The sequence below is a fragment of the Eupeodes corollae genome, chromosome 2, assembly GCF_945859685.1.
Source record: "Eupeodes corollae chromosome 2, idEupCoro1.1, whole genome shotgun sequence".
NCBI lineage: Eukaryota > Metazoa > Arthropoda > Insecta > Diptera > Syrphidae > Eupeodes > Eupeodes corollae.
The window spans coordinates 139,728,977-139,743,102 of NC_079148.1; the positions used below are offsets into that span (position 1 = coordinate 139,728,977).

The window sequence follows — 14,126 nt, forward strand, 5'->3', positions numbered from 1 at the left end:
GAGCTTAGTCTTTCTTGCGGTTCTCCTCGCGCAAAGATTCTCCCATCTCCAACATGTAGCTTTAATTTTGATTCGTCCGAAAAAATGACATCTCTTGACTCCAATGTAGGTGCTCATGAGGCTAAAGCAATTGTTTTACTTTTATTTGATGATTTAGAAAATTTGGCTTAAGTACCGGCTTGAGTGCCCTAAATCCAGCTTTCACGAGCCTTTTTCTCACTGAACTTGACGCATTTACTTTGAATGTAGCTCGACGCAGATCATTTTTAAGGTACACCGAAGTCCTAAACCGATGCCAACGACTGTACAACACCGAAAAAACGATCTTCCACGGGGGTCGTCTTTTTTGGCCACCCTGATCTTTTTTTCCTGTTTTTTTGTTGAGCAACATTCAGTCTCAGTTTGAACTACTTAGTGAACACTTTATAGGGTTTCTTCGACTTATTCGGAGCCCAGGCCTGTACTTAGGATCTGGCCCTCCAGGTAAGGGGTTGTGCCGTCGTCGATGTGACTCATATTTGCGAAACACCAACAAGCCTCGGATACAGACGGATTTACTGTTGACAACCTACGCAAACGAATTAAGGACAACGATCTTCGGATATGCACGTGGAATTTTAGGTCCCTTAACAGACCACGTGCAGCCGACAAATTAGCGGAGCCCCAAGACTGCTATAAAGCAGACATCACCGCCGTCCAGGAAATACGATGGGATGGGCCGGGCAAAAAGAGGATGAAAAACTACGATATTTACTATAGTGACTTCTACCACGAAAACCAATTGCTCTTATTTAGATGCGGCTTCGTCATTGGAGCCAGACTTAGGAAAGAAGTCTTAAACACCTCATGACCATACGCATCAAGGGTAATTTTGGCAACATTAGCCTGATATGACCGCACGCCCCCACAGAAGAGAAAGACGACAACACCAAAGATATGTTCTTCGAGCTCCTAGACAAAACATATGAGCGGTGTTCTAGCTACGATATTAAAATTGTCCTGGGCGATTTTAATGCCAAGCTAGGAAGGGAAGACATCTTTGGTGGAATAATCGGGAAGAACAGCCTGCACGACAACATTTCCAACAACGGATTCAGGCTCATAGATTTTGCTGCTGGGCGAAACGTCATGGTAGCCAGTACACGTTTTCCACACCTCAACATCCACAAAGGAACTTGGACTTCTCTAGATCAATCTACCGTCAACCAGATTGACCGTATTGCGATCGAGGCCAGACACGCTTCCAGCATCATGGATGTGCTGGGTTTCAAGCAGCAACCAACAAGAAAACCCTGGTTTAATGAGGAATGTCTGCAGGCAAATGCAGCCAAACAACAGGCACACAAAGCGGCGCTGCATAAAAGGACGAGAGCTGCTCATGAGCTCTATGAGCAGAAGAGGCGAGAGGAACACCGACTTCTCAGAAGGAAAAAGAGAGGGCATGAGAAGCGTGCGGTCGAAGATGTTAAGAGGTTTAAAAGCAGGAATGAAGTTCGAAAGTTTTATGAACAGATGAAACGAAATTCACAGGTACATAAACCTAGAACCGAAGGTTCCAAAGACGAATGTGGAAACATCATAGTGGAACCGCAGTCAATGCTGAGGATATGGAAGGACCACGTTTGCAGACTGTATAACGGCAACGGCGAACTGAATTCCGCTGTCATTCAGGATGATCCATTCAGCATAGACGACGAAAGCCAACAGTCCCGTCTTCCCGACTTAGGAGAAAGAATCCCAATTATCAAATTGATAGATCCTTAGTAAAGAAATAGTAATTTTAAGAGATATTTATTTGTTCAAAGTAAAATAGTTTGTTTGTTCTGTAAAAATAAGTTTATTTGACGGAGGCAATAAACTTCAATCGATTATTTTATATTTCACTTTGTCAATACAACTCCATAAAATAAAACTTTTGAAATCAATATCAAAAATGAATTTATTATAAGTTAACACACTTTTCATTAAACGAAAAGGAAAATTAAAATTAATGTTTTTCGTAAGAGTTTTAAACCGTCAATAGGATAGTGACAACAAATAAAAAGGATTATCATTTTATCATTTATTTTTCTCCAGGATAAAACAAGTTGCATAATCCAACACAACTATTTTGAAAAAAAAAATCAAAAATTACCCTGTTTACTTCATTTTCAACAAATTATTAATTTTCTGATGTAAAAGTAGCGCATTTATGTATGTAAAGGACACAGTACACAATTCTATATTATTACGTTATTGGTGTTGTCTCTTCATTTGGATTTTATTAAAATCACAGGAAAGTTGTCGAAAATCCCTAAAATATCCTAAATACACAAAACTTTTCCACGAAGCTCTTTTATCACAACAACTCAAATTAATTACAACATTAAATTAAAAACAGCAAGAAAAACTTTGTTGCATTTATAATTTATTAATATATTTTCCTCTCTCATCGTCATCGTCGTTATCATCGTCATAATTTCTATGACCATGACCATACACTTTTATAAACTATGTAAAGTAGATAAGTAGGTATACCTATACACCTAAAACCTACATAACACGCCTTCAAGTTCCATCAACAATAATTCGCGCATCTCATTTATTTACTTTTTTTTATTTACATTTATTACTATTTTTTGCCATCGGCAAACATATAAATATACAATAGCTACATATTCCCCAGAAAAAGAAGTTTTTCCAAAGAGAACATAAATATATGTATTTTGATTTTCATCTCAAAATGTAATTAGCAGCATCACAGCATGTGGGCAGATTACCAAAAATTTTTAATTCAAAAAAGTTTTTCATATTGCTCGACTTCGACTACGACTGCCAGTGTAGCGCAGCACCCGCCAATCTGCCATTGCCACCCTACCCTGCAGCGAAAAACAAAGTAGGTAGAGTCAATATGAAAAACTATCACTGCTATCATAAATTTTCCCTAAAAATATATCATTTTCATGGCATGAAAACAAAAAATAATAAAAACAAAAAATAAGAAAAATTTAAATTACCGCCTTTTTTGGAAAACAGTTTAAAAAAATGAACAGATATCTACTTTAGAAGCGCAGCAAAAGCTGGAGCTGCACAGCATCCAGAAGCCGCAGAACTGAAACTGTATATGAGTCCTAACAGAAGGATGACAACGATGGACGGAAGGTTGGGAAGCAAGAGGAACATCATGCATAAACATACTCAATCACGGATCCCGGCCCTGATGCTAGTTTGGTTTTTGATAACTTTTCCATTTTGCCGTAGTCGTCGTTGTCGTCATTGCTCTGACATTGTTGTTGTGGTCTATTTTCCACCATTAAACTTTGTCTATGACATTTTCCCATAAATCGGTAAAATGAGGATATTGCCACCACCATCGGCACCGGCACCGGCATCGTCACCGTCACCGCTACTAACCATCATGTCCTGTCCCACCACATCCCTTCGTCTCTCGCAGCAGCTGTTTCTATGTGAAACAGGAACACCATCAGGACATCAATGTACCAATGTGCACAATTCACAATGTTATGTATGGAATAGCTTAGCAGAACCCTTTGCTAAAAAGGCGGGACTTTTTGTTAAAAATCGGTAAAAGTTTTATTAATTTTTCCAACCGTTCCATCGTCATCGTCGTCGTCGCCACCCGCTGCAGTTGTTCGTCCTTCTAGTGTACTCAACATTCTCTTTTTTTCCTTTTTAATGTCCTACATGCCTGGATAGTGCCTTTAAATATACTTTTTTTTGGAAATGAGATGACTGTTACAATCTACCTATAAACAGCTTCATATACAGTACACATATGAGTACTTGGCTTTTTTGGCAGAAATGTATTCGTACTGCTAAAAGGACTTCTGTGCTTCTGTCTGCTATGATGGTGAGTTCTGAGCTGGCAGAACGTTTTAGTTATGTTGAATATTTTTGCGGCCACAATATTTATAGGAATATTGATTGAAAAAGTTTTTAGCTTAACTGACATAAAATGAACTGTAAAAAATAACCATCAAAAAGCCAGAAATGTATCTCTGTGAGAGTGTAGGGATGTTGGTTTGTATTCTCGTGGTGGTTAAAGGATGCAAAGAAGCCATATACCCTATAGCAGCTATACAGTATACTCTCGAACATCCTTTTTGCTCTCAACTCAACTCTCTCCATGAGTGTCGATTCAGTACTTACCTCTTTTAAAAAAGTACACAAAATAAAATGCATCATAACCGGGTAGGGTAGGTTTATGAAGGAATATTATAGGGGTTGAGGGTAAAAGAACTCTAAAAAGAAGTTAGCATTTCTGTTGTGCTGTTTGCTGGGTGATACTGTTGGTTGGAGTACACATACCTATACGTAGGGGATGAGTTCATTTTGGGTAAGAGTGAAAGTAGGTACCTTGGGGTTGTTTCGTACACAGAACAAAATTCGAGAATGTGTGTACTCCACAATACTCGGGGTACAAGTTATACGCCCTACATACATACAGTACAGTTATATGCAAATCTGGGGCATATCTTGTAATCAGGATCTACGGTCTTTATCTCTACTTTCACGCCATTTAGAAGAATTCCCAAGTTGAATGTTGGGATAAGCCAATGCAACCACAATTAGACGGGGGATCTGGGGCCTGACTGTTCAGTTCTGTTTCTGTTTCTGCTTCTGTTCATTTCTGTGTACTGAGTGTTTTTGCCTTTTTTTAATTTTAAACTGAATAGCCTTAAAAAGCTTGTGTTTTTGCTTAGTTTTCATTTTATTTTAAAGAACAACGAGTACCTAGGTGGATCTAGATACATGTATACGAATACGAATATTGGTATCTTCGTATACTACTCCTTTGAGAAAAAAGTGGTTGAGAGTTTTGAGACCATGTTTTTGCTTGCGGAAGGTTTTTTTAGAAGCTTTTAATTTATTTTGCTTGAAGTGTTTCCAAGATTCAAAAAGTTGCCTTTTTTGTTGTTGATATTAATATATCCAAATACTTCTCTCATATCCTTATACGTAGGGACTTTTTTGAATTGTATACGAACGCAGGTATAAGTTTAATTGTGGTTCTTATGATGCTACATCAGGCCAATGAGGAGTTGTAAATAGGTGTGATTACCCTTAGGATAGTCTATTTAGGTATTATTATAATACTTGGAATATGTGTTAGGTTTTTGGGGAAATTTGAGATAACATGTAAAAAGAGCAAAGGATCCCGCTCAATAATGACTTTTCGAAATTCAACACTCAAGTTGAAAGTAAGTTAATGAGATGTGGGTTAAAATTTTGAACTTTAGTGTATCAGAAAGTTGTGGTTTCTTATCCATATGGGAAGGTTTGAGGTTACTGGGTTTTGAGTTTGATGATTAAATGTTCGAATTTTTTCCTTATGATTTGAATTTTCTGAAAATATGGTTTCAGAAAATGGCTTAGGTGTAATGTAAGGACTTTATTATATGAAAAGATATGTTACATCAAATCATGAAAACCTTATCACATTTCTTATTATTTTAAATTTATTTCTAAGCTGAAAAGAACAAAAGTTGATGTTTTTAATTCTTTAAAATGTTTTTTTTTTTCCTCAAATGTGACACTGTTTGAAAATAGAGGACTTGAGAGCCAATATGAAATTTTGGTCTTTAAAAGTTCAAATTATTTTTATTTTTCTCATCATTTTTATTTTCCATTATTTCTGAAAATACGTTTGCAATGATAAATTTACATTTTTATTACTTATACGAAGTTATGTAAATCGGTCAAATTTGTCGAATTGTAAATATTGACATTTCACAACGTGTCAACGTTCGAAACCATATCTCATGAACCACTGGAGATATCCACAATAAATTTATTTTGTACAGATAATAATAGGAAAACATTCTAAAACGACTTCCACAAAAATTGAAAAGGTCAGAAACTAAAACAATGGTTGTCAAATCGAATTTTTACGAACAAAAAAAATTGTAAACGAATATTGAAAAATAATATGTTAGATATCACATTTTCTAGATATAAAAATTTAAAAAATTATTACTAAACATTGGTAAAAAATAAAAATTTACTAAAAAATAACACTAAAATGTTTCAAAGAATATTTTGATTTGATGATTTTTGACTAGAATATCGTAAAAACAAACAAAAAATATTTATGTTAACATTACAAACTTTTTTTTTAAAACAAATTGACAACTTTGTTTTTTTTTAAGCTTTATTATCTACTAAGTAAAATTTACAATTTGTATGTTCCTGCGAAGCCTAATCTTTTCTGCAGAAGATTGTACTTATGATTATATTTAAATAATTATAGAAAGAGTGAGCTATTTTCAACATTAAGAGATTAATAAAAGCAACATTTCAAAATAAATTTAATAATTCAGAAAATTTTCTCGACTTAAAGTACTCGGAATTTGTTTTTAGTTAGCTGTCTGTTATTTTGTTGTATTATTCTTATAGCTGAATTTTGAAGTTTTTGAAACTTCTTGATGTGTGTTCAGGCTGCGTTTCCCCAAGCTAGTATTACATATCTCAGCTTTGACTCTACCAATGCATAATAAACTTGTCTCAGAACATCCTTAGGAGCATGGATTTTTAAATGCGAAAGGACGTAGAGACTTTTCTTCAGATCAGTACGTAGCTTGTCTACATGTTTGTCCCAAAGGAAATTACTTCAATGCATGTTGTGGACGTTATTGGACAGAGATCATTCCTGAAATATATTTGTTTGTCTGTTTTTTTGACATGTTGACTTCGGATATGCATAAGTTTTGTCTTTGAAGCATTTATTGCCAATTTGTCATCGTGACACTATCGAACAGCTGCATCGAATTCGTTTTGCATTATCATTGTGACCGATTCCAAAGACCTATATCACGAACAACAATTGCAGTGTCATCAGCAAAAGCAAATGGAATACTTAACATAAAAAACACTAGAAAGTAAGAAGGTATAAAGGATGGACATTAGCGGCCCCAAATTAGATTCTAGTGGAACTCCATATTCGACATTCTTTTCTTCACGCAAAGCGGCGCTGCATTAAAGGACGAGAGCTGCTCATGAGCTCCATGAGCAGAAGAGGCGAGAGGAACGCCAACTTCTCAGAATGGAAAAGAGATTGCATGAGAAGTGTGCGGTAGAAGATGTTGAGAGGTATAAAAGCAGGAATGAGGTTCGAAAGTTTTATGGACAGGTGAAACGAAATTCACAGGTACATAACCCTAGAACCGAAGGCTGCAAAGACGAAAGTGGAAACATCATAGTGGAACCGCAGTCAATGCTGAGGATATGGAAGGACCACTTCTGCAGACTGTATAACGGCGACGAAGAAATGAATTCCGCTGTCAGGCAGGATCATCCATTCAAAATAGACGACGAAAGCCAACAATCCCGTCCTCCCGACTTAGACGAAGTAAAGATTGCCATATCTAAGCTGAAGTCTAATAAAGCCGCTGGAGCGGATGGCTTGAATGCCCAGCTCTTTTAAGCAGCTGGAGATAAGTTGGTTAGGAGCATGCACCAACTTATCTGTAAGATATGGTCGGAAGAAAACATGCCCGATGAATGGAACCTCAGTATTGTTTGCCCGATCCTGAAAAAAGGAGACCCTCTAAACTGCACCTATAGAGGAATCAGTTTTTTATTCTCTGCGGTAATATGTGAACGTCTAAAGCCCACCGTCAACAACCTGATAGGTCCTTATCAGTGTGGTTTTAGACCAGAAAAGCCCACAGTTGATCAAATATTTACATTCTGGCAGATCCTGGAAAAAACCCAAGAACACCAAATCGACGCCCACCATCTTTTCATCGATTTCAAGGCCGCATATGACAGCATCTACAGGGACGAGCTGTATAGAGCCATGTCTAGTTTTGTCATCCCTGCCAAACTGGTCCGTTTGTGCAGGATGACCATGGAGAATTTACGCTGCTCCATAAAGGTTGGAAACAACTTAACAGAACCTTTCGATGTCAAAAAAGGTTTTTAGACAAGGTGATCCGCTGTCATGCGATTTTTTTAACATCGTGCTTGAAAGAATAGTGCAGAGCTCACACGTCAACACAAGGCACTATCATTCAAAAGTCTGTCCAATTACTGGCATATGCTGTTGACATTGACATAATCGGAAGAACTCAGCGTGATGTAAATGGGGCTTTTGTGAGTATTGAGGCAGAGGCGGCAAAAATGGGTTTAACGGTTAATGAGGGCAAAACAAAGTACATGCTGTCGTCTAGAAAGGACATACAACACCGACGTTTTGGACAAAACGTCACAATCGACAGACGTACCTTTGAGGTAGTCAAGGACTTCGTCTACCTAGGCTCCGCTGTAAACGCAGAAAACAACACCAGCGCTGAGATCAAACGCAGAATAACTCTTGCTAACCGCTGTTTCTTTGGACTAAGAAAGCAATTGAGTAGTAATGTCCTCTCTCGAGGGACCAAAGTGTTGCTATATAAGACCCTTATCATCCCCGTCCTGCTATACGGTGCAGAAGCATGGACCATGACAAAAGCGGATGAAAGCACCTTGGGTCGCTTCGAGAGAAAAGTTCTTCGTGTGATCTACGGTCCCGTATGCATCGAAGGGGAGTGGAGGAGAAGATGGAACGACGAACTGTACGGGCTGTACAGCGACGTAGACTTAGCAAGAAGAGTAAAAGTCCAACGACTAAGATGGCTGGGTCACGTAGAGCGCATGGAAACCAATGCTCCGGCCCGGAAAGTCTTCGAATCCGCACCCACAGGACAGCGCAGTAGAGGAAGGCCGCGGATCAGGTGGCGCGCACAAGTGGAAGGTGACCTCACCCAACTTGGAGCGCGAAACTGGAGACATCTAGCTAGGGACCGAGCTAGATGGAGAAGTTTGTTGGGTGAGGCCCTAGTTCACACAGGACTGTAGCGCCACCTTAAGTAAGTAAGGTAATATGTGAACGTCTAAAGCCCACCGTCAACAACCTGATAGGTCCTTATCAGTGTGGTTTTAGACCAGGAAAGTCCACAGTTGATCAAATATTCACATTCTGGCAGATCCTGGAAAAAACCCAAGAACACCTAATCGACGCCCACCATCTTTTCATCGATTTCAAGGCCGCATATGACAGCATCTTGAATGGACATTCAACACCGACGTCTTGGTCAAAACGTCACAATCGACAGACGTAAATTTGAGGTAGGACCGCGGATCAGGTGGCGCGCACAAGTGGAAGGTAACCTCACCTAACTTAGAGCGCAAAACTGGAGACATCTAGCTAGGGACCGAGCTAGATGGAGAAGTTTGTTAGGTGAGGCCCTAGTTCATACAGGACTGTAGCGCCACTTTAAGTTAGTAAGTAAGTTTCTTCACGGTTAATTTTTTATTTTGACGGAGAACTTTCCATTGTATAGATAGTCCGACATCCAATCAGCAACCTACCTCGAATTCCTATTGTAGTTAACGCTTCCAAATGTTTCGAATGGTTGAGTGTAACAAAAGCTTTGCTGAAATCCATGAACAGTACAAGTAAATTATGTCCCAAATTTAAGCTCTCGTATATATAAAGCAGTTGTCCTGTATTTTTATTCTTTTGAAACCCGTTCTGACTTTTGTTAATAAATAAATGCCTCTCGTTGAAAATTTGCAATCTGTTAACAACTATTCATTCAAAACATTTTTGTAGATCGGTCTTACAACAGCAGATTTAACATGTTTAGGTATTTTTGCATCGGTTAGGCTTAGATTTATTATATTGCACAATATTGGAGCAAATGTAACAGCATTATTCTTAATGTCAACCGATTTTATCTCATCTATTCCAGGAGACTTATTAACCCCAAGTGACTTTTTAATAGTGTTAACCTCACAATCATCTGTAGCATATGGTCAAATTGTGTTTACTTGATGTGTATTTGTGTGTATGGATGTTTTCAAAGTACATTGAAGTATTATATTTGCTATTTGTGATGAGAAAAACTCAACAAACTCAAAAGCTACGAAAATGCTAGTAAATACTGCAACAAAAATATTTCAAAAGAAACAGAAAAGATATTGAAATTTCTTTATTTTATTTATATTTTACTTCGAATTTATAATAAAATAGTTGAAAAACATTGCTGTAAAGGTTTGGTAACATGTTTGGAAAAATTAAATCTTACAATAATAAAAACGTTTTAAAAAGTGTTAAAAATTGAGTTTGGACTCTAGATGTCAGTATGTTTATTTATCATTATAAAAAATCCAGTTGGCAGTTGTATTTATTATACAGGGTGGGCCATGAATAATATAACATTTGAAAAAATCGTATAAAAAAAACCATTTAACATATTTTAGAAATCGTTTATTTACGAGAAAGCTAATTAGTTGTAATTTATTTGTTTCGGTTTTTGCACTTATCTAAGTGAGTCCTGAAGTTTTCGAATACTCTTCTGCATAGAGACCGTGAGATCACCGACATCTCTTCGGTGATTTTTTCTTTAACTTGACGGAGTGTATTCGGTTTATCAGTGCACTTATCGACTATTTAAATAACCCCATAAAAAGAAGTCTGCTGAGGATAGATCTGGACTTCTGGGTGGCCATGGGATGTCACTTCGTCTGGAAATCACCTTTTCTGGAATTCCTGCAATTCTGTTTGTTTACATGTCCATATAGGTGGAAATGGGCTTCGTTAGAGAATAAGATGCTGTCAAAATTACTGATTAGTGTAGATCCCGTCTCTTCGAACTTCTTCACCCATTTCTTTACTAAAGGAGCACTTGGACACTGACTTAAGTCGTGTAAACCATATTCAACGCAAAATAAGCGTCTCACAGGAATGAGCGAAAAGTTGTTTAAATAAAACTGTTTCACGCAGTAAGCGCGTTGCGGCCCCGCGAAGCGATCCATTGTGACTAAATTTCCAAGAAGCGAGCTAGTGCCCCCGCCCGCTTCCCGGGTGGCAATATTGAAATGTTAACGAATTCTTGGCCCACCCTGTAGAATAAAAGCGAATAAAAAATATTGTTGAAAATTGATACAAATTGAAACTGGTTTTCAACTTGAATATAGAGTTTTCTTGTAAGAGTTAGCTGTCATCTTTTTACATTCAATATGTTGAAACTATTACAAACAATTTAAAATTGTTTAAAAACATTAGTACACTAAAGTTTTGTAAATTAGAAAACAAATTCTGTACGGTAAAATAAAGTGTAAGGTTCATAACAATGTGTTATCATCATTTTAAGACATACAGTCTCAAATTAGTGCAAAGGTCGTGCAAAATTAAGCTTGAAGTTTATGATGATCGGCATTTCTTCCTCCTAATAATTAAATCTACTTATATTGATGTATCTAAAAAAAATATTTGTTCTTTTCTAAAATCAAAATTAAAACTCTTATTAGAAAATTTTGGAAACAAAATGATATTGAAATCAATCATATTTTGTCTTGTTCAACATTTTTTTTTTGTTAAAAATGATTTTGAAAAAAAACTAAAAAATCACTTTATATTAACAAAAAAAAGAAAAATACATTTTTGGACCAAAAATCTTGAAATTGTTGTATAATTTTTTTATAGAAATCTACAGTTTTTCTTATAAGATATGAAAACCAAGAAACATACTTCTAAGAATTTGTTAAAACATATTTTTAAAAACATATTGAATTCAAACTTATTTCATCTTAACGTTTTTATGCCAATTGAAATGTGGCCTAATGCAAACAAAATTAAAAATGTCTAATAGAACTCAAATATTTAAAAAATACAAAAAAACATAACTCAATTTAAAATAAGTTACGCTAATCTTATTCTTCAAGAAAATTAATTGTAATTGTAACTGTACGAATACCACAAGAGAGTAATTTTAGTCCTTTTCTCTTTATTTTCAACTTATTATGATGAACTCTTTTAAAAGCTGTTATAAATAAGTTACAGATATTAACAATTTCGGCAATTCAGTGTAAATCGAATACCTATCTAACCTCATTTAATAGAATTGATCCTTTTTTCATGCACACAGACTATCCTTTTATCATTGATAATAATATTGATGCTGATAAATCACAAAATAAAATAAATCTCGTTAAGAAAAACTGCAAAACAATAAAATACCTTTCTTCACAAAAAACTCTACTTATTTGTTCTGGGATAAAAGATTTATTGAAAAACAAAAAAATCATTTAAATTCAATATTCCTACCTTTACCTTACTTTATTTTCCAATAACCAATATTTTTCAAATAAGAAAATAAAATGGCATTTTGTGTTATATACATATGTCTATGTGATAGGTATATTTTTGTTAAAGTTATATAAATGTGAAAATCCCTTTTTATAAATCCTTTTTTTTTTTAATTTCTTTTCTTTGTTTTATTTTTGAAAATTCAAGCTTTCAATATAATAAATTTTTTGTTCTGTTTTCTTTCCAGCTTTCCGAGGACCAAAGGGTGAAAAAGGTGAACGAGGTATTAAAGGACCACCAGGTGATAGTATACGTGGTCCACCAGGACCACCTGGGCCACCTGGTCCAAAAGGCGAAGCTGGTCCATATGCACCCTATGTTGACTTTCCAACGTCAATGGATGGTGTAAGTAAATTTTATATTATCTCTTTTGTTATATAAAACTTATATAAACAAACACATACCAATATACATACATTCACATATTATATTTATTTAAAAAAAAAACATTTGTTTTCAAAAAATAATGAAATTCTGATATTTATAAGACTCAACAGCAGCAAAATCCAAAAAAAAAAAACATTGAGTCTTTGAAATGAAAAATATAATAAACTTCCATTGGTAAATAAATATTTAATTTTTTTGATTTTAAACTTCAATGAATTTTTAAAATAGGTTTTTATTTTATTTTTTTTTGATTCAGAATAAAATCAAATACCTAATAAATTGAATTTAATTAAATTTGTTTAAATACTGAAACATTTTATATATTTTCGTATTATTATTATTGTTATTTATTTGTAGGGAGTTTTTGTACCTTGCACAAATATTAATTTTATTATAGTTTTGCTGTTATTTCCATTATTTTGCAGAGAACAAAACAATATTTGAAGGACTTTACTACAAATTAAAAATGGCAAAAACAAAAATAAAATAAAATCCTGCTTTTAATTTTAATGAAAGAAAATTGAAGCAAAAATATTGAATCTTTATTAAAATACATTTTAAAAAATGTTGTTAAAATTAATTTAAACATTTTCTTAAATTGTAGGCAATTTTTTATGCAAAATCCCAAATTTAAAATATTTTTTTAATTACGTTTTTGAAAATTGTAATGCATTTAAATTAACGAATTAACTAATGAGCAAAACAAAATGTCTGTATAGTTAAAACTTAAGAATGTTGCCATCATAATAATATAAAGAGAGGCTGGGATGCAAGCCACACTGATTTCCATCCCGTCTGTCGATTTGTCTTGCTTAAAGTTTTACGGTTTTTGTGTTTTGTTGAAAAAGTTGTCAGTTGTCAGTGAACTTTCGTTGGGGAAGGTCCTCTCTGTGCTGCCGTTCGTCTGTTGCCCGTGGGCAGTCTTGTTAAAATCTTGTGTACAATCGTATTAAGTGTCGTTTAGTAAAATTACGTCCACATATTTTTAAAAAACAATAACTAAACCAATATAGTGAAAGTGTAAAAAAAACTTAATAAAAAACACGCCACACTGGAACAATTTAATAAAATCAAAAACAACAATAACAATTAGCAACCAACAAAAAAATATGATAAGCCAAGAACAACAATAGCACAGTGAGTACCATCCTTCCTTACGCCTTTTCTCCTACAGTCGCACGGTTAAGCATGTGCATCAAATTGCAGTGCGTTTTATAACTAATGCAATTTGATGCGCAGGCTACGTGCGTCGTCACAAGACAACAGATTTATTGACTAAAAAAATGATTACTGTTTTGCACTTACAGGGGCGGATTCGATTGTTTGTCACTACTGAGGCGTAACACTAGTAGTGACGCAAATCGAATAGCATTCTGTGGTTCAACTCAGTAATTTATGGGATTGTCTGTTTTGGTTATCGGTATTTTTTACTTGCGACATATAGGAACTATATGGCAAGTTTTGCATTCGTGCAAAATTTCGAACTCGAGATTTTAATCAAACATGATATTACGATGGTAGACAAGTCGAAAAAAGTGGGTCCCGCGATTCCGTCCGGTCGGTTTTGTCTGTCTGTCCACGCTCCTACAGCCTAAATCATTGGGTC

The 14,126-nt window shown here is 35.3% G+C and overlaps 1 protein-coding gene across 4 annotated transcripts in view; it reads left to right on the forward strand.

The window, feature by feature from the left end:
• The window catches only part of LOC129948585 (collagen alpha-2(IX) chain), a 405,200-nt gene that overhangs the window by 191,571 nt on the left and 199,503 nt on the right, over window positions 1-14,126 (forward strand). For all 4 annotated transcript variants that reach the window (XM_056059695.1, XM_056059694.1, XM_056059696.1 and 1 more), the window contains exon 3: window positions 12,321-12,478. In XM_056059695.1, coding sequence (XP_055915670.1) covers window positions 12,321-12,478 — 158 coding nt within the window. The remainder of the gene's footprint in view (window positions 1-12,320; window positions 12,479-14,126) is intronic.